We start from the raw sequence: 26,452 nt of genomic DNA, 5'->3' as shown, positions 1-26,452 counted from the left end.
GGCAAAAACTGAAGGATTTAGAATTCCATCATAATTGGCAGAAGTCATCTTTGTTATTAAGGGAATTGGTTGTTGTGAGAGCAGAATTAAGAACTATGCAGATGGAAGAAATTAACTTTAGGATGATCTTGGTAAAACAAAGGTATTTCAAAGCAGAGAATAAGGCTACAAGCTCTTGGCTCAGAATTTGAAAGAGCAGAGGTATCAAAATTATGTGACCCCTACTGAAAATGCCCATGCTTGAAGGGTGGGAGGAAGGATTTTCAGGGTGGTCACTAAGGAGACAGAGCTACTTTAGACAGCCTGGGGAGAGAATCAGAGTAGAGCCTAGCCCATGGGGGCAGGACAAAGAAGTTAACATAAGAGACTGGAGAAAATTCTGGTCTTTGGTAGCCCATCCCCACCAAGACAAATATCACTGAGGGGAGATAGCAAAGCAAGAGAAATTTGCAAGTGTAGTGCTTGGAATCCTCTGTACAAGGCAGAAGGTGCTTGCAGTAGTGTTCCTGATTTGGGAACAAAGTAGGAATACCTGGGGATAACCGCCTCAGGTGGGAGAAGTGGGAGAGGCAAGCCTTACTTCTGGCAGGACTTGCATTGGATGAGTGAATGGACCCTGTTCCGGGATGGGCCAGAGAGTAACTGAGAAGATGATGTGAAAATGATTAAGGACTGAAGGGAATCAGTGCAGTGATTACCACATGCTGATAGCTGGCAGCAAATAGAGGAGATCAGGGATGCCGAGAGGGGGGGCAGGGGGGACAAAATTCCCCGGGCCTCCATGGGGGGCCCGGTGCTGGGGTCTCTATCCTCCTGCTCCCAGGCCGCCAGCGCTGCAGTCCCCGGTGTCACCTGCCTGCCCTCGGCTCTGTCGACAGCCCCCCTCCGTCCGCCACTGCGCCCCCTGCATTCAAATCAGCAGCACCTCACCTTCGTGTGAAAGCGGCAGATCGCCTCCCTTCAGGCCTTCCCTCACTGTGTCCCGCAATTGTCTGATGTAACTTCCTGTTTCCGCGAGGGCGGGACACAGGAGGGCCCGAAGGGAGGCAATCTGCTGCTTTCACATGGAGGTGAGGCGCTGCCGATTTGAATGCAGGGGGCCCGGTGGTGGACGGAGGGGGGTTGTCGACGGGGCTGGGGGTGGACGGGTGGAGTCTGGGGACTGTGTTGCCGGCGGCCTGAGAGCAGGAGAGGGAGGCGACAGTGGTAGCGATTGGGAGGGCCCGGGGGCAGCCTTGCCCTGGGCTCGGCTCAGTCTCTTGGCGGCCCTGGAGGATATTGATTAGTACCTGGAGTGTAAATTTTAAGGGGCTTCAATGTTAGCTTCAGAACTTAGTACAAGAACAGTACTGGGCAGACTTCTACGGTCTGTGTCCTGAGAAAGGCAAGGACAAATCAAACTCAGGTACACATATAAAGTATCACATACCATGTAAAATGAGCTTATCTTGTTGGGCAGACTGGATGGACTGTACAGGTCTTTATCTGCTGTCATTTACTATGTTACTATCCAGCTTATTTTTGAAAGAGAAGGCCAGCCATCTTCCGACACAAAACGGGAGATCGCCGGCCATCTCTCAAGTCCGGCAAAATCGGCATAATCGAAAGTCGATTTTGGCCGGCCTCAACTGCAGTCCATCGTGGAGCCGGCCAAATTTCAAGGGGGCGTTTCGGAGGTGTACCGAAGGCGGGATGGGAGCGTTGTTAACACATGGCCGTCCTCAGCCGATAATGGAGAAAAGAAGGGCGGCCCTGACGAACATTTGGCCGGCTTTACTTGGTCCATTTATTTTCAGGACCGAACTTCAAAAAAGTTTCTAAACTGACCAGGTGACCACCGGAGGGAATCGGGGATGACTTCCTCGTACTCCCCCAGTGGTCACCATCCCCCTCCCACCCTAAAATAAAAAAATTAAATTTTTTTTTTTGCCAGCCTCTATGCTAGCCTCAAATGTCATATCCAGCTCCATGACAGCAGTATGCAGATCCCTGGAGCAGTTTTAGTGGGTGCAGTGCACTTTAGCCAGGCGGACTCAGGTCCATCCCCCCCCTACCTGTTACACTTGTGGTGGTAAGTATTGAGCCCTCCAACCCCCCCCCAAAACCCACTGTACCCACATGTAGGTGCCCCCCTTCACCCAAAAAAGCTATGGTAGTGGTGTACAGTTGTGGGGAGTGGGTTTTGAGGGGATTTTGGGGGGGCTCAGCACCCAAGGTAAGGGAGGTATGCACCTGGGAGCAATTTTTGAAGTCCACTGCAGTGCCTCCTAGGGTGCCCGGTTGGTATCCTGGCATGTGAGGCGGACCAGTGCACTACAAATGATGGTCCCTCCCACAACCAAATGCCTTGGATTTGGTCGGGTTTGAGATGGGCGGCATCGGTTTCCATTATCAGCGAAAACCAATGCCGGCCATCTCAAATGCGGCCATCTCTGACATTTGGCCGGCCCCAACCGTATTATCGAAATGAAAGATGGCCGGCCATCTTTTTCAATAATACGGTTCGGGACTGCTCTCTGTGGCGCCAGCCATCTATATGGCCAGCACCGTTCGATTATGCCCCTCCACGTTACTATGTTACCTTGTTCTGGTTGCAAATAGAGGAGATGTAAATAAAATTGAACTGTGATTTGTATACCCTGATATCATTGGAGAACTTATTTTCTCCTGTGTTGCCCACCTAACAGCCCCTGAACTGTACAGACCAAGTTATCAAGTTCATGAACTATTTTCAAGTTACCGTTAGTAAAGTAAGATGAAGTTTTAGTTACCTTAAGTCTCCAGCGTACTGAGGGTGGGGCGGTGGGGGTGGTCCACACTGGGTGCAGGCAGCAAGGGGGTGCACAGAGCAGTCACACGGCTGTTGGCTTCGCCGGTCCTCTGCCCCCTCTGGTGTTTCTTCCTGTTCTGGGGTAGAGAACCAGAAGAGCTGACAGCCGGGTGACTGCTCTGTGCACCCCCCTGCTAGGAGGAAGGGTGGTGAGGATGATGCGCTTCGAGGGGGGGGGGGGGGAGAGGGATGTGACATGATGTGCTTTGGGGGTGATGGTGTGATGTACCTCAGGGGGGTGTGATGTGATGCACCTCAGGGGGGTGCGAGCAGCGGCAACCCGCCCCAGGTGACAAGCAACCTATGTTTGCCACTGTCATAAGTTGAAGTTTCCCGCAACTGAGACTGCTAACTAGTCTGTGGTGTGCAAGAGAATGAAAGAATGCCCAGAGAAAGAGTACCCTCAGCCTACCAGAATAAGTCCAGCCCCAGCCTGCACCCAGTTCGAGTGACCCTACCAGTGAGAGCTGTGTGTGTTGCAGAGAAATACTGGGTTTGTTTGTGTGCTCCCAGAACCCTGGGTGAAGGTGGAGTGAAACTCCAGGTTGGAGCTGAGCCATAGGTGTCAGTTCCTCGGGGGTTACAATGATATAGAACATATTAGTAGTCAGAAGGAGAAACTACTGGTGACGAATGAGGGAATAAGGACCAGGTTTGCCCAAGTTTATCAAGAGCTACATATGGAAGGAAGGCAGTGGTCTAAGAATGTACTGATGAATATATGAAGGAGGTAGAGCTCCCAAAGTTGTGGGAGGAGGACTATGAACTTCTAAATAAACCTAGTGGAGTGGAGGAGGTGCAAAAGGCTATCCAGATCTTTAAGAACAGTAAAGCTTAGATGGTTTCACGCCAAAGTTCTATAAAGTCTTCAGACAATCCTTAGCAAGGACACTACTAGGGTTGATTACTAGTTTCTTGGAGGCAGGAGAGAACACTAATACAATGACAGTGACCTGTATAACAGAAGGGAAGGACAAAACAGTGTGACAGCTGAGATTTTGTAGGCAAGATGGCAGCTGAAAACTGAACTCAGGTGGCATGGTATGCTTACTTTAAAAGGGTTTTCCTCACTATGGGTAAGAGGAAGGAAAGGAAACTGGCCCCTCTGTGCCCATATGCCATCCCATACAGCATCTCACATTTGTGTCCTTGTCCCCATGCTCCCTCCTATCCTGAGGCATGTCATTCATCAGGCCCAATTGATTCCTATAGTAACATACATGGAGGGGCATAATCGAATGGGGGCGCCCATCTCTAAGGGTGGCCCCGTAAAGGGGTGTCCCCGACCGTATTATCAAAACAAGATGGGTAGCCATCTTTCGTTTCGATAATAAGGTCGGGGATGGCCAAATCTCAACATTTGGGTCGACCTTAGAGATGGCCGGCATTGGTTTTCGCTGATAATGGAAACTAAGGATGCCCATCTCAAAACCGGCCAAATCCAAGCCATTTGGTCATGGGAGGAGCCAGCATTTGTAGTGCACTGGTCCCCCTCACATGCCAGGACACCAACTGGGCACCCTAGGGGGCATTGCAGTGGACTTCACAAATTGCTCCCAGGTGCATAGCTCCCTTACCTTGTGTGCTGAGCCCCCCAAAACCCCCTGAACCCACTACCCACAACTGTACAACACTACCATAGCCCTTATGGGTGAAGGGGGCACCTACATGTGGGTACAGTGGGTATGTGGTGGGTTTTGAAGGGCTCATATTTACCACCACAAGTGTAACAGGTAGGGGGGGATGGGCCTGGGTCCTCCTGCCTGAAGTCCACTGCAGTACCCACTAAAACCTGCTCCAGGGACCTGCATACTGCTGTGATGGAGCTGGGTATGACATTTGAGGCTGGCATAGAGGCTGGTCATCTGGTCAGTTGGGGCACTTTTTTGAGGCTTGGTCCTAAAAATATATGGACCAAGTAAAGTTGGCGAAGTGCTTGTCAGAGCCGGCCTTCTTTTTTCCATTATCGGCCGAAGCCGGCCATCTCTTAACCACGCCCCCGTCCCGCCGTCGGTACCCTGCCAACACGCCCCCTTGAACTTTGGCTGGCCCTGCGACGGAAAGCAGTTGAAGCCGCCCAAAATCGGCTTTTGATTATACCGATTTGGCCGGGTTTAGGAGATGGCTAGCCATCTCCCGATTTGTGTCGGAAGATGGCCGGCCTTCTCCTTCGAAAATAAGCAGGCTGGTCACTTGAACAGTCTACAGACAGGCTTTTCCAATTATAATCAGAGATCACCAATAGATTTAGAGATTTTCTCCAAATTAGAAAAACAAAACAAAACCAAAAAACTAGGAATAAAGTTAAGTCCAAATGTACTTACTTTGTGAAATACATGGGAGCAAGACAGCAGCACCTGTCATTCAACACAAAAACATGAAAGTTTAAGGTAATTTCAAAAATAAGTATTATATATGCCTTCACAAATGTATATACTTTGTGTCTTTTTTCCAGTCCTAAATTCTTGTATCTACTGCTGTTAAACATAACTTTATGAAATGGACTAAAGCAGAAATTTGTTCTTACCTGCTAAAGTTCCATTCCTTGAGTCCTGTTAGACCAGTCCAGATGAGTGCATTATCTCCCCCAACCAGAAGATGGAGGGCAAGTCACTTAACCCTCCATTGCCTCATGTAAGCCGCATTGAGCCTGCCATGAGTGGGAAAGCGCGGGGTACAAATGTAACAAAAAAAAACAAACAAAAAAAATCAGTGACATCTCAGTAGTATATGATTTGGTGCAGCTCCTGGAATTTGCCAGTATACTATTGCAAAAGCAGATCTGCAATACTTACACAGCATTAGGAACTGAACTTATGGAACCATACTATAGCTCAGTATACAGGTTAGTATCACAGTATACAGCAACTTCAGAGAACCAAAAACACAGCTCTACTTTAGGACAGCATTACATACAAACTTACTGCATTGTAACACAACACAGTACCACTACACAGAATCATAGTCCAGTCCTATATAGTCTCAGAGCACAACTTTCTAAAGGCTCCCAGTCCTGACAGTGCTGAAAAATTGACTCCCTGAAAGGTTCCTTCAGTACCAGAGGACACCAAGAGGCACAGAGCAGCTGCAGTCTTCATGGATGGGACCTGGACTGGTTTAGTAGGATTTAAGGAAAATAAATTAGCAGATAAGAACAAATTTCGCCTTCCTTATTATCCTGCTACAACTATTTCAAAGCTCCAAGGCCCTCGGTCAGGCAGAAGACAAGGACACAAAACCACACCATTCCCACAAGGTGAGAAATCTCAAACTCTGAACATCTGACAAAACCTGGAGGCCATGACACATAAATATTCTGCTACAGCCACTTGCCCTACTGTTCAGGGGCCTCCTATGAATCCAACGAGATAGGTCGAACACTAATGAATTTCTTGAGCATATCCAGACAGCCCCTGGAAAAAGCCCAAGCATACCTTTCCACTGAATATTCTCCGAGCAACCAAGGAACTGCTTGGGTAATAAAGGAGAGCACAGCACAGAACTTGTGGTCACAACCTAAGATGAGGTGACCAGAGGTGGGTAAAAACCAAGACAGGCACAAGGTACAAGCACAGCACCATAAAGCTGAATCTCAGGGAGATCTGGGTGAGCCATCTGGAATCATTAGACTTCCTTACTGGAAGGTTAGAAACCATCAAGGCTGTTAATTTCCAAGTGCATCATTAGTGCCTGGCTATGAACTGCCATGTAGAAAAGTAATAGGAAAGAACCCATACCAGGTATGTAACAAATGCCCAGGAAATATGCCAGAATCCCCTCAACCAGTGACTGCAAACAAGTAACAATAGAACAAGAGGCCACATTCTGGTGAAGTGTCAAGCCAGCCTATTGTGGATCCCTTACTTCTAACAGGAATTTATTCTGGAAGCTAGAGCCTTTGACGGCCACAAGTCCTTAACAGGTGTCCAACTTGAAACTAAGACTTAGCATAGCACTAGACTAAGCATTAAACAAGCCACAGAGGCAAAAGATCCACTTCCAAGAACTTAGGGGTACTGGGCCTTGCAACAAAGTCCAGCTCTGGACCAATCGTGGGCCCTGCAACATCTGCAACGAACAGACCAAGGCTCGAAAAGTCCAACAGTGATCCTTTAGACTCCTCCTTGTTCAAGCGTCAGCCTGTGACCAACCACCAAACCAGCTTCATCCACAGAATTCCATATATGTGAGGGAATTCCTCTGAGAAGAAACCACACAATTAAAAAAAAAAAACCAAGCACCCTGAGGATGCAGCACTACCACAGCATGTACAAAAAAAGGGCCAATCCAACCAGCTGTCCATTCTAACTACTTCCCAAAGAAGGAGGAACAGTATGAATTACTATGCCCAAAGGATCTAATTAAGCCTAACCAAGAAGAGAATGAAGGGAAGACGGCAGGGACTGAGACCAGGAGAACATCCCTGTAAAACCTGGAACTCCCAGCCTTTCAGCCAAGAACCCACCTAGGTCCAAACCTGACAGTGCCGAGAGCAGAGGAGACCAAGAGGGGGATAATCGAACGGGGGCACCCATCTCTAAGGGCGCCCATCTCTAAGGATGGCCCTGTAAAGGGGCGGGGCAACCTGTATTATCGAAACAAGATGGAAGTCCATCTTTCGTTTCGATAATACGGTCACGGACGCCCAAATCATGAAATTTAGGTCAACCTTAGAGACGGTTGTCTCCGGTTTTCGGCGATAAAGGAAAGCGAGGACGCCCATCTCAGAAACGACCAAATCCAAGCCATTTGGTCGTGGGAGGAGCCAGCATTTTTGGTGCACTGGTCCCACTAACTGAATGGAAAAAGCCCTTCCCTTACCGATCCGGAAAGGAACGGGCATGCATGAAGGAAATTGCATGCAAATGAGTTGCTCGCTGTTACTCATTTGCACGCGATTTCCTTCCTAAGGAGGGGAAGCGAGGATATGCATGAAGGAAATTGCGTGCAAATGAGCTGCTCACTGTTAGCTCATTTGCACATGATTTCCTTCCTAAGGAGGGGAAGCGAGGATGTCCAAAATGTGGATGTCTGTGAGAAGGACATCCATGCCTGCTATGTCTCTGACACCCCCTTTATTTATTTGGATCACAAGTAGCAGCAACAGAACTTGAACCAGCCACCTCTAGATTGCAAGACCAGTACTTTAACCACTAGGCCACTCTGCCACTCCTCCACTGTACTTCACTCCCTTGAAATTTGGCCATCCCTGTGGAGGGGGGGGGGGGCAGTTGAGGACGTCCAAAATGTTTGAAAGAAGAACGTCCACGTCTTCGTTATGCCTCCGCTGACACACACATACCTCCCCCCCAAGGGACCTGCATACTGCCCCCCCCCCCGAGGGATGGCCAAATTTCAAAGGAGTGGAACGGCATAGAGGAGTGGCCTAGTGGTTAGAGCACTGGTCTTGCAATCCAGAAGTGGCTGGTTCAAATCCTACTGCTACTACTTGTGATCCAAAATCCAAATAAATAAAAAGGGTGTTGGAGGCATAGTAAAGGCATGGATGTCCTTCTCACAGAAACATCCACATTCTGTTGCAGGGACAGAGGCATAGCAAAGGACATACTTAAAAAAAAAAAGACAAAAGTTTCCCTCCAGTGGTCAGTTCAGGCACCTTTTTGATGCTCGGTCGTGAAAACAAATGGACCAAGTAAAGTCGGCCAAATGCTCGTCAGGGACACCCTTCTTTTTTCCATTATCGGCCGAGGACACCCATCTGTTAACCACACCCCTTCCTGCCTTCTGTACACTGCCGACACGCCCCCTTGAACTTTGGTCGTCCCCGCGACGGAAAGCAGTTGAGGACTCCCAAAATTGGCTTTCGATTATGCCGATTTGGGCGACCTTAGGAGAAGGATGCCCATCTCCCGATTTGTGTCGGAAGATGGGCGCCCTTCTCCTTCGAAAATAAGCAGGCAAGTGAATTTAGACTGGCAATAGAGATGAAGGCTCCACCATACTTCAGAAAGCCTATAAAATTCAGTCTCTATTTATTTATTTTTTGCAAGAGAGGAAAAGAGGACCTCTTGACATACCCATATCCTGACCTACACTCCCCCAAAAAAACAAAATGGGGGGGGGGGGGGAACATGGAGGAGGCATAGAACTGGAATCCATTTCACCTCTAGTGTCTTACCACCTACCAGTAGCTTCCTCCCTATGAAGGAAGCCAAACTTGCCTGCTCATGGCCCCTCTGGGAGGAAGGTGCTCAACTTGGTCTGGGAAATACAAAACTGCCAACATGCCTCCAATTCTAAGGGATGGCAGTTTACCAAATCAATTTTTGACACCTTCACCAGAGCCTGGCACACTGTTGTGAACTCTGGAGATTATCCGTAAGGTGGCTGGTCCCAGCCTGTGCATTAATGCGTGGCTGTGGCACAAAATGTTTGCTGTTCCCATTGGTTGGAGCTTGTTACAGCACAACCACACCAAAGGCACTCCCTGATATTCCTGACAGGATTACTGCTGCTGAGTAGGCTCAACCACCTCAGCTGGCAGGCAAGTCTCATGGCGGGACTGCAGTTTTCCCCATTCAGACAATCACTTTCTGTGGTGACACCCCCATGCTGCCACTTCCTGGTGCCTCCCTTTGCTCTGCCAGCAGCACTAGCTGCCCCTTAAATGCTGGTTTTACTTATACTTTTTAAATTTAAAGGCATAGCTTTGGATACCTAGAGGATTCCAAGGGCAGGAGGATCAGGGGAACATCTGGGCCAGGGTGCAAGGGAGAAAAGAAAAAGACTCACCCTGGCTGTCAGCATCTCTGCAGGAATGCTGCAGTCTCTACTTGCCAATTTGAGGCTTGTAAGCCAATACCTTGGCCCATCAGACACCTGTTAGAAAAAGTGGGTGGAGAGGGGGAGGAAGTCATTCTACCCCCACTAATAGAGGATCAAAGCACCCACTAACAAGCCTCATCAAGTGGAAGCCATAAGCTACCTTAGGGTTTCAGAGGGCATGGGACTGTCTGGCTTTACCAGAGAGTCCCATGTTTATTGACAAATCCCTGGGAGCCACTAAAGGCCAAGGACCACAGGGCTACAGGCCATACCTGTGCTCTTGGGAGTCAGGCTTGCCTTGGAATCCTGTTGCATTATTTCAATTGAACTATCTGCTGGAGGCAGAGAAATACTGGCAAGTTCCAGAAGCTGGATGATACCTTGAACTGCTGATAATATCACTGATTTGTCAGTTTCTTTTCAACAACTCCTGGTTGGGGAGATAACCCACTCATCTGGACTAGGCTAGAAGGACATTAAGGAAGAATATATTTAACAAAGTCAGCTCTTGAATAATTGTGATTCATTTTGTCAGCAGACTGCACAATAACAGAATATACTCATTGGTATGGCCTCTACATACTACTACTTCTACTTAACATTTCTAGAGCGCTACTAGGGTTACGCAGCGCTGTACAAATTAACAAATAAGGACAGTCCCTGCTCAGAAGAGCTTACAATCTACGAGTCCTTTTATAACAGGGTACCTAGGCTGTGAAGGCACACAGGTGCATATACTGTGCCTATTTTATAAAGGCAATGTTTGTACACTATGCTTATACAAAATAGATCCCTGGTAAGCAAGCAAGGATATTTACACCTGCTCTGAGGCAGGCAAAAAGAGGGTAACTTTATAACAGGGTGCCAGAGTTGCTTACTTGTTTTTGTAGTGTACTAACATATATGACAGAGAAGACACCTGGAATGTAGGCACCATCACTTAAACCTGTTCAAGAGCGGTGTGAATGAAGGTATCTATATTACACATGTACATCTGTAGAATAAGGTATGCATGTAATTGCCAATTCCACCCATGCTCCACTGTCCCTATGCACACCCACGGGCAAAGTGCGTGGCATCAAGCCATGACACGTACTTTTAGGCCTACTGCAATTTTATAAGAGGTCATTCATGGGCATATATGGCCACATATGAACATGAAATAACGTTATAAAATTACCTCCAAATATCCATGCAAACCTAGGCAGGCCACGTGCATACCTCACAATTAGGTCTGCATACTAAACATGTTAAAAGTTTAACTTACATTTAAAAAAAATAAAGTGATTAATAGCCCCAAACTTCTGCTTCCTGTCAGACCCACTGTTTCATTGAGTTTGCATCATTTTTTTGTCTGGCTTTCCCACCCACCCCTAATCCCCAACCATCTCGCATTGCCCATCTCCCCCCTTCATTTCTATCACCATCTGGCATTGCTGGTGTCTCTCCCCTTCCTGCACTCACTTGTTCTGGCTCTTCCATCACTTCCACTTTCACTGGTCTGCATGCAGGTGGCAACACCAACAAGTAGTAGGCAGGCATGTAGAGCACTGCCGTAAGCGCACCACTGATGGCTCTGACAGTGCCACCTCTCTCTAACAGGAAGTTACATCAGAGGGACTGGGACCAGAGCAGCATGCAGTGGAATGTGTAAGGCAGTTTCACCCGTGTCTGCCTTCTATTTTCTGTTGTTGTCACTGCTGCTGCTAGCATGCAAACTGAAGGAGCAGCAATCCAGATGAGGAGCCAGAACAGAGTTCATGCAGGAGAGGAAAGGGAGAGAGACCGGCAATGCTGGATGGTGATGGAATGGGGATGGGGAGAGGGGGTAGAGATGGGCAATGGTGGGTGGCGGTGGAAGGGGGTAAGGGGGTAGAGATGGGTAATGGTGGATGGTGGTGAAAATTGGCAGGGGGGTACAGACGGGCAATGGTGGATAGTGGTGGATGGTGGCAGGGGGGTAGTGATGGGCAATGTTGCCTGGGAATCACAGTTCTGCATCAGGGAAAGCCATCATTGGAGGAAAACCAGGCAACAGGCTGGGATATGGGGAATAAGGCTAGGACTTCTGGACAAGCTCAGGGAAGGAGAAAGGAGAAGTATGTTGAGGTCTGGAGAAAAGGAAGTGAGAGAGAGATATGGAGTGATGCTTAATGGTGGGGAAGCTAGAGAGAGGGGCAATATAGGATGGGAGAAGAGAGAGACAGAGAGAAAGAGGTAATGCTGGATGGAAAGAGGAGATGAAAGAAGAATAGAAGGGAGATGCTAGAAATGAACAGAGGAAGGAGAAAGGAAGAAAGAGGGGAAATGCACATGTTTGGTGGGAAAGGGAACAGAGAGGAAGGAAATGCTGGAAGGGAGGAAGATGCTGCCTATGGATGGAGAGGAGGGAAGTGAGAAAGGAGGTAGATGCTGCCCATGGATGGAGGGGAAGGGAAAGGATGGAAACTAGATAGATTTAAGGAGGCAGAAAACTAGAAGAAAGATGAACACAAAAGATGGATATAGGGCAGGAAGTGAAGAAGAAAAGAGGAGAAAAAAGGAACAGTGAATGAACAGGGGGCCATTAGAAAAATAAAATCATCAGACAACAAAGGTCCAGCAGAGTTAGCGGTAGCATGTATGGAGGAATATCCCCACACTTGCCTTCTGCTTATTGCTGACACCACAGCCGAATGAAGACTGACATGGGCAGCAGGCCAGCGCAGGAGTGGATGGGGAGATAGACGAGGCAATGCAGAATATGGGGGGGGGGGGGGGGGGGGGAAGATGGGGCAATGCAGGATATGGAGGTAGGAGGGGATAGCATGGTGCAGACTCTAGGGAGGGGAAAATGGAGCAATAGAGGATATGTGGGGTGAGAAGAGACAGAGCAATGCAGGCTATGGGGAGGGGGAAAGATGGGGCAATTCGGGATATGGAGGGTGGGGAGAGATGAATCAGTGCAGATTATGGGGGTGGGGAAAGACAGAGTACTGCAATATGAAGGGGAGGAGATATGACAATGTAGAATATTGTGGGGTGGGGGAGAGATGAAGCAATGCCTGATATGGGAGGGACAAAGCAATACTAGACGGCTTGGGGTGAGGGAGAGAAATAGAAAGATGAGGCAATGAGGGATGATGGTTTTATTTTTGTGGTATGCTGAGGAGGGGGAGAGATGGAGTGATGCTGGATGGTTGGGGCAAGACAGAGAGATGGGGCAATGCTGGATGAGATGGTGTGTGAGAGGGAAGAGATGTTGGGCAGGACAGGGAAAAGGTCAATGCTGGATGGTGGTGGTGTGTGAAAGGGAAGAGATGGGTGATGCTGGGTGGAGGGGGAGACATAGACAGAGAGGTGATGTGGACATGAACAGAGGGTAGGACAAGGGAAGAGAGAGGGGAAATTCACATAGATAGCAGGGAATTGAAGGGAGGAGATGCTGCCCATGAATGAGAGAGAAAGGGAAGAGCTGGAAACTGTATAGATTTGAGAAAGAGGTAGACAAATTGAAGCAAGTTGAACATGAAAGATGGATAAAAGGCAAGGAGTGAAAAAGGAAGAAGGAGGCCTTGGAAACAGAGTTCAGAGCACAAAGACAGGGAGGCAGAACCAAAGGCAAGATGATTAGAAACATAAAATCACTATACAACAAAGGTAAGAAAATGATGTTCGTTTCACTTTAGTAACTGAAATATGTCTTTGAGAATTTATATCTGATGTCTATATTTTGCACTGTATAGGAGGAAAAGTGAGGGGGACACTTTATAGGATTAAACTTGTGATTAAAAATGTTAATCATGGTCAATTGTGTGATTAAAAATTATATCCCACTTCCTCCCAGAACACCAATGTTTGGTCAACATAAAAGGAAGTGCTATGCACCAGTAGCAAATACCATATTTTTAAGCTTCTGTACCCTCAGAGCAATTTTATAAACATCAATTTCTTTGGGGTAAAATGTGGCTTTACATGCAGAAAAGCTTTATAAAATTACCGCCATTCTGCAAATATGTGACCTAGCTATAGGTTGATATAACTAAAAAATACTTCATAATTTTTCAATACCAAAAGTATTCAATTATATACTCTTAGAAATCCTTCATACAGTCATGAAAAAAGTCAGAAGCTACATATACATTACTTCTGTTTATCTCTAGATTCCTGTAGATATAGAAAAAAAAACTGGTTGCTACAGCAAATTTACAAAAATAATGAAATTTGAGCAATTATGTTATTTGGCTAGAAGCACAAAAGTTAAGGCTCGTGTCCAACATTAGGAAAGACTTTCAGAAGCAGTAGCATTTTACTCTGAGGGCAGGAAAGGTAACAAAGATTCGAAAAGATGCAGTTTCTATTGAGTGCCAAATGTTTAATCACCTCTGAAAGAATGCATCCTTTGCAGTAGCATCTCTAGACATAAATATTTGGGGAGGCAACAGGAAGGCAAGCTAGTTATGGAAGGGGGCAAGCCAGAGTGATATTTACTACTACTACTACTACTTAACATTTCTAAAGCGCTACTAGGGTTACGCAGCGCTGTACAATTTAACATGGAAGAACAGTCCCTGCTCAAGGAGCTTACAATCTAAAGACAAGTGTACAATCTAAAAGACAGGTATAAATCTAGAGACAAGTGTACAATCTAAAAGACAAGTGTAGAGTCAATCTGATAGGGCTTACTATATTTCTCGTGCCCATCACCACATCAACATAAGAATAGCCATACTGGGTCAGACCAATGGTCCATCTAGTCCAGTATCCTACTTTCAACAGTGGCCAATTCAAGTCACAAGTACCTGACAGAGGGCCAGATGCACTAAACTTTAACGACCCTTTTACAACCCTTTAACGAACAAGTTTTAAACCGTGACATGCATTAAAGGCCTTTTCCCCAAGATGACAGCAGCTAACGAAAACGGAATGCAGATGAGCAAATTGTTTAGAAATCCTATTGGAATGAGATGCATCAAAGTTTACTGCTTGCCCTAACGCAGGAAAACCACTGGAAAGCTAACGAGAGGTTTGTACCTCTCGTTAGGGCTGCCCCGTGCCCCCCCACCCGAGGTCGCCACTGCTCCCTGCTTCCCCCTACAGCATAGAAATCCAAACTTAACAGCCCCGGCCCCCCTCCCTTCCTCTCTTCCTTTCTTTCGCCCACAGCTCCGCCTCCCGCCATCCTCCGCCCCCATGCCTCACCCCCGCCGCCCCCCCTGAGGTTGTCGCCCCCGCTCCCCCCTCCACTGGCCCCCCCCTCCACCTTACCGGGCCCGCACAGTGCCTCTCACCTCTGTGTGAAGGCGCTACACGGGCAAGAAGAACATCTGATCACCGCGAGTCTTCAGGACTTCTCTCCTTCCCTGAGCTGGGCCCGCCCTCATCTGATGTAAGTAACCTGCGGCAGGGTCTCTTGTCTATTTGACATTTCTTCATTATCCATGTCCATCATCCATCTCCCATCTCTGGGAGGAGGCAGCGCCGATAGCATTAAATGCAAGCGCTACGGCGGGGGTGGGAGAGGGTGAGGAGACACGTTGACGGAGTATTGGGACTCTTCTGGATGGGCCTGAGACAAAACTAGGTGGGCCTGGGCCCATCCAGGCCAGCCCGTAGCTACGCCCCTGGATGAGGTCACACCATGGAATGACAGAGAGGCATTATAATATTCTTTGTCTTATTTTCTATCCTTTTCCTACTCACAATTCCACCCCACTTCCTTCCAAAATACCAATGTTCACATACATGGGCTGATGATCAGAAGCAAACGCGGGTGCTAGAGGCAACCATACTAGCACCTGCATTTGCTACTGTCCCATGATCAGTGCCCCCGAGCGGGTGAAACAACATGCTCGCAGGCTCTGACATCAAGTAGCATGCAAATACATGCTACACAGGGCTCTTACTGGAAGTAACATGCAATGCATGCTAAACATATTCCTCCCCAATGATCAGCAGGCAGCATGCCAAACATTGGCGCGCTGTCCGCGGCAAACCCTACACCAGCTCAGAGCTACCATATGCATATATCAAACCCAAATGCATTGAAATGGCAAGGAGGTGTAGTCTAGGCATGTTTTAGATGGACAAGGGCATGACAAGTTACACCCCTCTACAAAGCATATTTAGAGTTTGGTAAACATCTATTGAGTAGCACTTCACTGGAGGGATTTGGGGGGGACTGCACCCTTAATACCTCAGGAGTTTTGTGTCCCCCCCCCCCCCCAAATGCAAGGGAAAGTGGTCATTGTGACAGAATTGGGATAATACTTGGTTATGTTTCTAAGGTCACAACTGGTTATGTGCTGGCACATACCCGGTTAGGTTGCCATTGTACAATATAATTGGGTATCTGCTGGCCCATAACCAGTACTGGCTTTGAACCTGTTGATATTATATATATTTATTTTTCTAAAAATAGATGTTTATGCTGCACATACACAACGCTATGTCAGCAGATTTTGTGCTAAAATACTGGTGAAACTTGAGATGTACTGACCTAAATGTCTCAATTCCTACTTCCACAACGTGTCTAAAATGGGGATATATATCTGTATATATATTATATTATACTATTGTTTCCACATCTCTTCTTAAGTCTTCTACTACTTCCCCCCACTCCCACTCCTGACAACATGAGCTCTTGAATTGTTCCTCTATGTAAAAATGAGAACTCTTCAGTTATCCATGGGAATGCTCTGTCAATTCCAGCATCTACAAGTGTCATATCAAATTATTACCAATTAATAGGAAACTAATTGTGTGTTCTATCTACAAACTGTGTCATCAGCCAATAAGACTGTTATATTTTAATAATCATAGTTAATTATCCAATAATGATAACTGTGGAAAGCACATAAAAAATTTAAACCAACTGGATACCAATTTTTCAGATCTGATATGTGACATTTTTCTAGAGACTTGCAAAGATATAGGGTAATTTCCAAGAAGTGTAGTTTTTAAAAAAATACCATACAGTACACAGTTCTTAGGGCCTCTAAGGTGCGCTCACGTTTTTAATGCATGCTAAAATTGTGGGCGTGCTAAACGTTAGAGATGCCCATACAAATACATTGGCATCACTAACATTTAGCGCGCCCACAATTTTAGCGCTCGCTAAAACCGTGAGCACACCTTAGTAAAAGACGCCGTCAGAGTTTTATGTTATACAATAAAAGCCCAATATTCGTCTAATCAGGCAGGAAAGTGCCGGGGCAGTTTGGGGGCGGACCTGTACGTGTCTGGTTAAGTAAGCAGATAAAGTTTGGACAGCAAAAAGTCTGGGCACCAGTCTTAATATCGGGTGACTCCACATACCCGGATATTCAATGCTGAAGTCCAGACATGGTCTGGCATAGAATATCTGGGGTTGATTCACATACTTATCCATAAAGGCTACTTTGTATATTTCACTTAAATACCTGTGGATGAAGTTCAAATTCTTCTCGACATATTACACATGGCTGTGAGGAATCTCCTTGTTCTATGGATCTTCGCTTCACTTTGTTCCATTCAGCTACTGTAAGTGGCAAGGAGGGGGCCTCAACTAAGCCTAATTTTTGAGCTAAAAAACATGCAAGGGCAAACATTACATTTTATAAGCATTTTTACTTGTTCCTTAATAGAGATTTTAGAAGATCTACTATTTTTCATACAGGTATCATAAAACCATGTGGAGGGTAATTTTATAAGAAGCAGAAAAGATATATAAGCACATAAAGGCAATATGTATGGTGGGTTTCAGAGAGGCAATTCTATAAAAGCACATAGTTACACCTGCTCCAAAGAAGCAACAACCTTGTGCATGTATGTGCCAGTAGAAATCTGTACATAAGCAAATGCATATGTGCAGGGCCGCCAAGAGGGTGGGGCAAGGGGGGCAAAATTCTCCGGGCCCGGGACTCCAAGAAGGGCCTGGCGCCGGGGTCTCTCACTCTCTCCTGCTCACAGGCCGCCGGCACCGCAGTCCCCAGTCTCCACCTGCCTACCCTCAGCTCCCTTCTGTCTGCCACCCAGTCCCCTGTATTAAAAAAAAAATCTCGAAATCGGCAGCGCAGCACCTTCTGTGTGAAAACGGCAGATCGTCTAGGGCGGGCCTTCCCTCACTGTGTCCCACCCTCGTGGATATAGGAAGTTATAACATTTTTTTAAATGAAGGGGGTCAGATGGCAGACCGAAGGGAGTTGAGGGTAGGTAGGTGGAGACTAGGGACAGTAGTAGTAATCTAGGGGAGAAATTGTTCCCCCGTATGACTACTGAATGTGTGAATTCATCTGAAGCAATTCGGGGACATTTCAAATGTAATCAATGCACATATTGCCAATATGCATATTCCTCATACACATAATAGTTGGTTTAAATTGTATGGGAAGACAGATTGTAATTCGCAGTGTGTCTATGGTTTGCACTGCCCTTGTGGGTTATGGTACTTGGGCCAAACCATACGTAAAATTAAATTAAGGATTGCACAACATTTGAGCGACCTACGATTGCAATGGGTGGAGGCTCCCTTGGTTGCACATTGGTTGGAAGCACGACATGAGGTACATGAGTTAAGGTTTATTGTCCTGCAATAGGTAGTGGCCCCCAGAGGTGGTAATATATCTTTAATGCTATTGTGCAGAAAACAGCGCATGATTTTCAGTTGGAATACTGTGGCCCCGATGGGGCTTAACAGGTAAATTGATTGGATTAGCGTTAGGGAGTGATGTATTTAAGGAGTGATTTCCCGAGGCACCCCATGCGCATGTGCGGGCGTTTGTCCGTTTTGGAACCCCGCCATCTTGTATGGTGTGAGAGGCATCCCAGGTGATCCAGAGTGGCCAGTAAAGTTTAGTTGTGTGGTTGTTTGTGTTTTTAGTAATTTGTGTTTTGTCATGTGTGAGAATATGAGTGGTAATAAGGTATTGAGAGGTTTCATTGTTATGTTGTAGGTGGTGACCCTGATGATGCTTTTGGTAGCGAAACACAGACTGTAGGGTCTGATGGGCCAAACACATGCAGTTAATCATGATCATTATCTGGAAGGCATTATAGCGGAAGATGAAACTAAAGTAATACTGAGCCATGGTATCAAGCAATTACGGTGGGAGAATTACATTGATTTGAACACATTTGTTGGTGACAACAGTGGGAGACAAGCAGAGATTTGAAACTGTTGGAAGTGATTTACACAGCTGGGGTGGATTGTGTCATCATATTGGAATGCTTAACAACAGGTCCAACAGTTGTGTCATTATTTGATGTGTATGTGAGAAAATCTACGGGACAATCTGATCTAAGGACTTGGTCTATATATATGTGTGAATTCTGTCAAAAGAATTATTCAGCGTGCTGATGTGTCAACATAGTGAAAGAATTATGTAATTTTGCTGATTGGAGAAATGTGATCTCTCTGTTTTTGCAATCTGTGCCATTCAGTATCTTAAAAGTTTGAATTAAGGGGGTAAATGTAGATTTGTGTGGGTAATTGTTGATTGGATGCATGTGTTGTGTTGGGGGAGTATGAGTGGTGGTAGTGGTATGTATGAGGTTTGAGTGGTTTATGGGTGTAACAGAGTATTATTGTTAATGTATAATTTACAATAAATAAGAAATTGAGCAATAGTTGTCAGAGATTTTATAGTTTTGTACATTGCTAGTTGCAGCTATTTGAAAAATATTTATCCTGGTGTTTATATTTATAATAAATAGTGGATACAAAAGTGTGTATTGGCTATGTGTGAGACCTCAACAATGCGAATAAAGACCCTTGCAGAGCATGATCAACAACCCAAGGTCCATAGGAGTCCAAAATAGGAGAAAAAGAAAAAATATTAAATGATGATAAACCAGAGAAAATAGTGCAACATGCCTAGGTGAACCTATATGGGGTGGGAGGGTTCTTAATTAAAAATATGGCCAAATAAAGAAATAAAGATGCAGTGAGCGGGGACCATGCGAGCCATGATGATGACTAAAAATGATGATGAGTATATGTGACCCCAACAGGAAAGTTGAAGTCTATCAATTTTTGATATACCACCTTCTATTGAAGCACAAATCAAGGTGGTTTACATATATAACTATTCAGGTACTTGCAGTGTCCCAGATAGGATCACAATCTAAGTATATTGTACCTGGGGCAATGGAGGGCTAAGTGACTTGCCCAGGGTCACAAGGAGCGGCAGAGAGAATTGAATCTGGTTCCCCAGGATCTTAACCCACTGTTGACCATTAGGCAGCAGTGAGAATTGAACCTTGCTCTTGAGGTCTGCATCCCGCTGCACTAACCATTAGGCCACTCCTCCATAGAAAGCGGAGTGGAACTAATATATGCTAGAATACAAAATAGAGAAGGTGTGATGAATTGTAACAGTGAAAATGATAGTAGGTGAGTGTGAGTAATGAATCATATATCAGCATGGACACTAGAGGTGCATTCCTAAAAAATGCAACAAGAACAAAAAGATAATGAAAACAGGACCAGCAAACAAGTGAACTAACATCAATTACAAAAAGATGTTGTGGGGCTAAGGAGAATGGTGTCAAAATGTGTGACTACAAAAGTTTGATCACAGAAAAAAAATATGAAGAGGGAACAAACGATAAAAAATCGACATATTAAAAAACAACATGGAGTAACTGGAAAAGATGAAAACCTGTTGCACACTCATGAGACTTGCATCTCCTTTTTTTGTTTTCCTATCTACAACCTAGACATCCTGTATAAAATGGGGCTTCACAGCTGAAATATTAGATTATAAAAGAAAATATTCAATTATATCATTGATAACAACATACAATCAAGCATTTTGTTTTTGGAACAGCACAACCAGTTACTAAATACTTAAAATACTGTGATTTACCTAAAGATAATGGTGGAGGACAAGGATCAAGGACATATTCCTCTTCTGCATCATTTTCCATTTTATTCTGTTGCTGGGACACATTTTTCCTTCTTAGTCCTGTGTCTACTACTGCTTTTACCACTCCTTTGTTCACTAGTCTGCAGCTATTTTTGTTGTTTATCCTAAATGGACTGGCTAATGAGAGATTCTGGAGCTGAAGATCATGCAACATGTGATCTTGTAGAGCTGCCGCAATAAGTGTCAGGGGTTCATGATTGAAAGGTTTATCCTAAATTTTAAAAAAAAGGTAATGAAATGATTGGCAACACTTTTTAATTCATGTATATGTATAATTTGCAAGATTTTAACAGACTAGATGGACCATGCGGGTCTTTAGCTGCTGTCACATTCTATGTTACTGTGGCGCTTATTTTCAAAGCATATGAACATCTCAAAATGCCCAAATGGACAACTATGTGTTTGGAACATCTAAATCCTGATTTTGCAAAGGCAGAAAAGGGACGTCTGACACTGCAGTACATCCAAATAGCAAGGGACTGTGCAGTGGGCAGGTCTAGGGAGGGCCCAAAATCAGTGGTGTACCAAGGGGGGGGGGGGCGGTGGGTGCGGTCCGCCCCGGGTGCACCCTGCTGGGGGGGGGGGGGGGGGGGTGCCGCGTGCCTGTCCGCTACGTTCATTCTGTGCTCTGTTCCGGGGCAGAGGGAGCATGAAAATGAACGAAGTGGACAGGCGCGCGACACCGCCCCCCCCCCCCAGCGGTGTGCACCCGGGGGGTTCTTTCGCCGGAGGGGGGGGGGGTCGCTGCACCCGGGGGGCAGGGCGCATCGGCGATCTGCCCCGGGTGTCAGCCCCCCTAGGAACGCCACTGCCCAAAATAAGGACAACCAACAGCAATGTCCTAACCTAGACCTATTTCAGTCACAACCAGGCAGTGGCGTTCCTAGGGGCACTGTCACCCGGGGCGGATCGCCGATGCGCCCCGCCCCCCCCGGGTGCAGCGCCGTCCCCACGTGCAGTGCGACCCCCCACAGCGAAAGGACACCCCCCACCCCAGAGAAAAAAACCCCTCCCCCCGGGGTACACGCCGCTGGGGGGGTGCCGCGCGCCGGTCAGCGTCGTTCTTTCCATGCTCCCTCTGCCCCGGAACAGGAAGTAATCTGTTCCTGGGCAGAGGGAACATGGAAATGAACGATGCTGACCGGCGCGCGGCACCCCCCCCAGCGGCGTGCACCTGGGGCGGACCGCACCCACCGCCCCCCCTTGGTACGCCACTGCATCCAGGGTACAGAAAGGTGCTCTGATTGAGCAGCCGACCACTAGAGGGATTAAGGCATGACACCTCCTTAATCCCCCAGTGGTTGCTGTCCCCCTCTCTCTCCCCTGAAAGAGAAACTGAAAGAGGATATCAGGTCTATGACAGCTAAATGTATTATGGGCATTCTTAAAACAGGAAGCAAGTCTGAGGAGTAGCCTACTGGTTAGTGCAGTGGACTGTGAACCAAGGGACCCAGGTTTATATTCCATTTTAATTCTTTTTTTTATTGTTAGCCCTCTAGGAGCAGAAAAGTATTTACTGTACTTGAATATATGTCACCTGCAAGCCTGAAGGCTATTGAAGTGGTGTACATTCAGGTACAGTAGGCATTTTTATGTTTCTGGGGGGGCTCACAATTACAAAATAAAAGATAGTGTGATTTGAATCTGGTTCCTTTGGGTCACAGTTCACTGCACTAACCACTAGGCTGCCCCTCTGTTCTGCACAGACATCTGTGTGGCCATTTGCTAAGAATGCTGCCATACCAATGTCCATGTCCCTTGTTTCTCATGATTCATAATTTAGATGTTCCAGTTTGTAAAATGACTGTTCATGCTGGATGTCTCAAGCACATGGACATCCATCTCACTCATTTCCAACAGAAAATCTTTACCTATTTCCTGTTTGAAAATACCTGTGAGATGGACATCCATTTTGGATGACCTGGACATCCCTATTCTGACTTGGACATCCTTTTGAAAATGCTCCTCTATATTAATAGTAAAACTGATTTAGACACAGCACAATATTTATTATAATTTCTACCAATGTAAGATTCAATCCAACAAAATTCCTGAAATGGTCAACTATTTAAAGAGTAGGATTATTAGAGCCTAACAAATTTATACCAGTTTTCATAAGTTAGGCGTCTATTATCAAATTGCAATAATGTACAGTGTTATGCCTTGTAATTAAAAAGGTCCCACTAATCTCACTGGGACCTATATACTAAGACCCTGATGTAATAAGTAAGCACTAAAACTAGAATAGAAATATTAGCTCAGATTTTTAAATACAGAGCACTGTCCTCCATGCAGACAAAACACTGGCACAAAGGCTAACTCAACTGATGTAAACAGCAAAGAGGTCGGTGTAACAAACGTACCAGTCTTTTACGGGTTTGCAACACATTGCTACACTTGAGAGCCTTACTGCATGATTTTACAATAGACGCCTATGATGCAGTTACTGCCATTTCTGCTTTTTTTTCCTGGGCATGTGCACAATATCGATGCTTATCGCAAGACCGTTCTACGCATGTGCTAGGTGCTTTCCCTGCTGAAACACATGTGAAACGCATGCAGACTTTCCATGCATCTCATTTGCATACGATTTCCTCATTTGGTAAGTTCAGCCTCAGCTATAAACGCACGCAGCTGTTGACAATGACTTTTCAGCATCGACACCAAAGTAATTTAAAAAGAAAAAAATATTTTTAAATGATTTTAAAGGAACAACAATTTATATGGAGGATTTTTAGACCACTGAACAAAATGGAGCATCCCATATGAGAAGGCATGACATATATTCTATATCTTTGGGTGTCTGAGGTCTTTTTCCTCCATTTGTAGCTAAAACTTGGCAATTTAGCCAACAGACATCTGTTTGTAGTTGTTTGTGGTTCACAATATAAAAAGCCTGACAGATTATCTATTTTATTTCATGAGGTTTTACCAATCCCCAGTCTCCTGGGAGTGTGCAAACGGCCATGCTCTTGCAAATGAGATACTGGCTCTTCCTGTTTCCAGTGCTTTATACAGAGCTTCTAGTAGTGCTGCTGTCTGGTTATTCAATGCAGTGGTTTGTTAACTATCACAAGTGGAGCCAGCTCATCAGCCAGTGATATTTAGCTGCTGTAATGAGCAGTTGTACCATCTCCTTAGAGAGATATTGCATATGCTTGTATTGTGCTGCTGCATATAGATAGTGTGTAATTCTGGTCACCACATCTAAAAAAAGACACAGTGGAATTAGAAAAGGTACAGAGAAGGACGACGAAAATGATAAAGGGGATGGGATGACTTGTCTATGAGGAAAGGCTAAAGCGGCTAGGGCTCTAATTAGCTTGGAGAAAAGACAGCTGAGGGAAGATATGATAGAGGTCTATAAAATCATGAGTGGAGTGGAGTGTAATGGGTAGATGTGAATCGTTTGTTTACTCTTTCCAAAAATACTAGGACTAGGGGGCACACAATGAATCTACAAAGTAGTAAATTTAAAACGAATTGGAGAAAATATTTCTTCACTTAACGTGTAATTAAACTCTGGAATTCATTGCTAGAGAATGTAGTAAAAGCAGTTAAGTTAGCAGGGTTTAAAAAGGGGTTGAATAGCTTCCTAAAAGAAATGTCCACAAGCTATTATTAAAATGACTTGGGGAAAGTCCACTGCTTATTTCTAGGATAAGCAACATAAAATGAATTGTACTGTTTTGGGATTTTGCTAGGTACTTGTGACTTGGATTGGCCACTGTTGGAAACGGTCCGTCCCAGTATGGCAATACTTATGTAGCTTGCATACTGTCTAGCCTTTGTTGAAATCTATATCATCAAACACCCCCAAGAGCTAAAGAACATTGAGCCAGTTGAAGCAGGATACCTTTTAGCACCAGCTGCCAGGTGTGCTACTTAAATTCTGAATCACTTGTAAGATTGTCCCAGTTCACGATTGACCCAAGAAAGTAATCCCACCAAGTACAGGGAGACCACCATTCCGTGCAGTTGGAAAGGGGGAGTCCCTGCAGTGCTTTATGTTTAAATCATCTTTATTCAAACCAAATACACAGTAACCAAACTGTTTGTTACAGAAATGTAGTTTTTACCTTTTCTCCCCTTCCCCCCCACACCCTCCCCTCCCCTCTCCCTCCCTCATATTAATATCACATTATTCATACATTCAGCAAATAACTTCGTGCAGATGGAGTTAATGTATTCCAAAAGGGTGCCCACAGTTGCTGAAATTTTTCCCCTGCCCCTGATTCAAAGTCAACAATCTCTACCCTCTCTACCCGCATCATCAACAACATTTTCATGCGCCACTGTTGCAGGGAGGGCGCTTTACTGGTCAACCACTCCGTTAAAATAATCTGTTTACCAACTATCACAGTTCTTGCCACAAAAGCTGTAAAGCCCTTCGTCAGCGGCTGCCGCAGCTGGGGCTGCCCAAACAGCAGGGCCGGGTCATAATTCCAACGCTGGTGCCAGATGTCATTAACATAGTTTATGGTAGTCTTCCAGAATCCTTGTATGTTTTTGCATGTCCAAAACATGTGTCCCAAATTGGCCCCTTCTGCTCCACACTTCGGGCATTCCCCCCAGGGCGACAGACCCATGTAGAATGCTCTTCTAGGTGGAATATGCAGCCGACAAGCAAACTTATACTGTAATTCCCAATGTGCAGCTTGGTATGTCACCCTTCTGATTGACAGTATATGGGACCGCACCAGTGCTGGCGTGACATCTGTCTCCAGATCTGCTGTCCACTGTTGGGATAAAGTTTTATAATCCGGCTCTGGCATAGTGTCCTTTATGTGCCTGTGGTGATGAGAAAGTGGCACTTTATGCTGGGCCCCTAGGGAAAAAGCCAATGCAAGTTCTTCCTGGGCATCCTCTGCCAGGTGTTCCCAGGGCAAAGACTTCACATAATGCTTTAACTGTTCATAATGGAATCGCTCCCCCTCCAGTAGACCATATTCTGTTTTCAGGGCCTCAAACGATCTCATGTGCCCTTCCCGGGTCAGCACCTGTAGCAAGTACTCCAATCCCCGTTTTTTCCACTTCCTGAATGTCCCATACATACTGCCTGGTTTAAAGGCCAGGTTGTCACAAATTGGCAAATACGGTGAAATCTTTGTTGAAAAATGGTGCATCCTGCAGACCCATTTCCATGTTGCTGCCGCTGTTCTCATGATCAAAGCTCGCTGTAGAACCTGTGGTACGGGTGACCCAGTCGAGTGCAAATAATTGCTAAAATGAGTCCCCAAAGTTAAACTCAGTTCCACAGTAGAATCTGAAAAGTCACTCAGTCCTCGGAACCAATCGTTTATATGTCTCATTCCACAGGCCACATTGAAGTACCGCACACTCAGTAGTCCTAATCCTCCATACTCCACCGGCACGCACAGCACCTTCATCGGCAAGCGAGCTTTTTTGCCCCGCCATAAATAGTGCTGGATCATTCTGTCCAATTTTTTCTCATCTTTCTTATTCATGTATAACGGCATTGTTTGTAGAACATATAGCCACCTCGGGGCTATTATCATGTTGTATAGGGCTATTCTGCCCAACAAAGAGAGGGGCAGTGTTGTCCATGTTTGTAGGCTATTTTTAGTGTCAATTAGCAGTCTTTGTATGTTAAGATCATAGAGTTCCTTCCTCTCTGTTGCAACCAAAACTCCCAAATATTTGAATTTACCTTGAGCTATCTGGAAAGGTATCTGCCCTCCCCCTGCTCCCCCCTCTTCCTTCCTCCCCGTCTGCAGCACCACTGATTTTGATAAATTTAACTTAAATCCTGATATGTGACCAAACTGCCTAATACATTCTAATAGAACCTCTGTAGATCTTCGTGGGTTGGTCAACGTTAGCAACAGGTCATCCGCATATGCCAGCACTTTAATTAACCGCTCCCCCACCTGGACCCCTTCTACTGCTTGTTCCGCTTTCAGCGTGCGCAGCAGCGGCTCCAATGCCA

At 45.8% G+C, this 26,452-nt stretch overlaps 1 protein-coding gene across 1 annotated transcript in view; it reads right to left on the bottom strand.

Annotated features, from left to right (window-relative positions):
* RNF32 (ring finger protein 32) overlaps window positions 1–26,452 on the bottom strand; it is a 76,248-nt gene that overhangs the window by 31,779 nt on the left and 18,017 nt on the right. The window contains exons 3-5 of the mRNA XM_030189912.1: window positions 20,443–20,713; window positions 17,017–17,159; window positions 5,155–5,187 (exon numbers count right to left, since the gene is read on the bottom strand). Of these exons, the coding sequence (XP_030045772.1) occupies window positions 5,155–5,187; window positions 17,017–17,159; window positions 20,443–20,713 (447 nt within the window). The remainder of the gene's footprint in view (window positions 1–5,154; window positions 5,188–17,016; window positions 17,160–20,442; window positions 20,714–26,452) is intronic.

Source organism: Microcaecilia unicolor, chromosome 1 (genome assembly GCF_901765095.1).
Source record: "Microcaecilia unicolor chromosome 1, aMicUni1.1, whole genome shotgun sequence".
Classification (NCBI taxonomy): Eukaryota; Metazoa; Chordata; class Amphibia; order Gymnophiona; family Siphonopidae; genus Microcaecilia; species Microcaecilia unicolor.
Note: the sequence above shows the minus strand (reverse complement) of the source record. Positions and strands in the feature narration are given on the sequence as shown.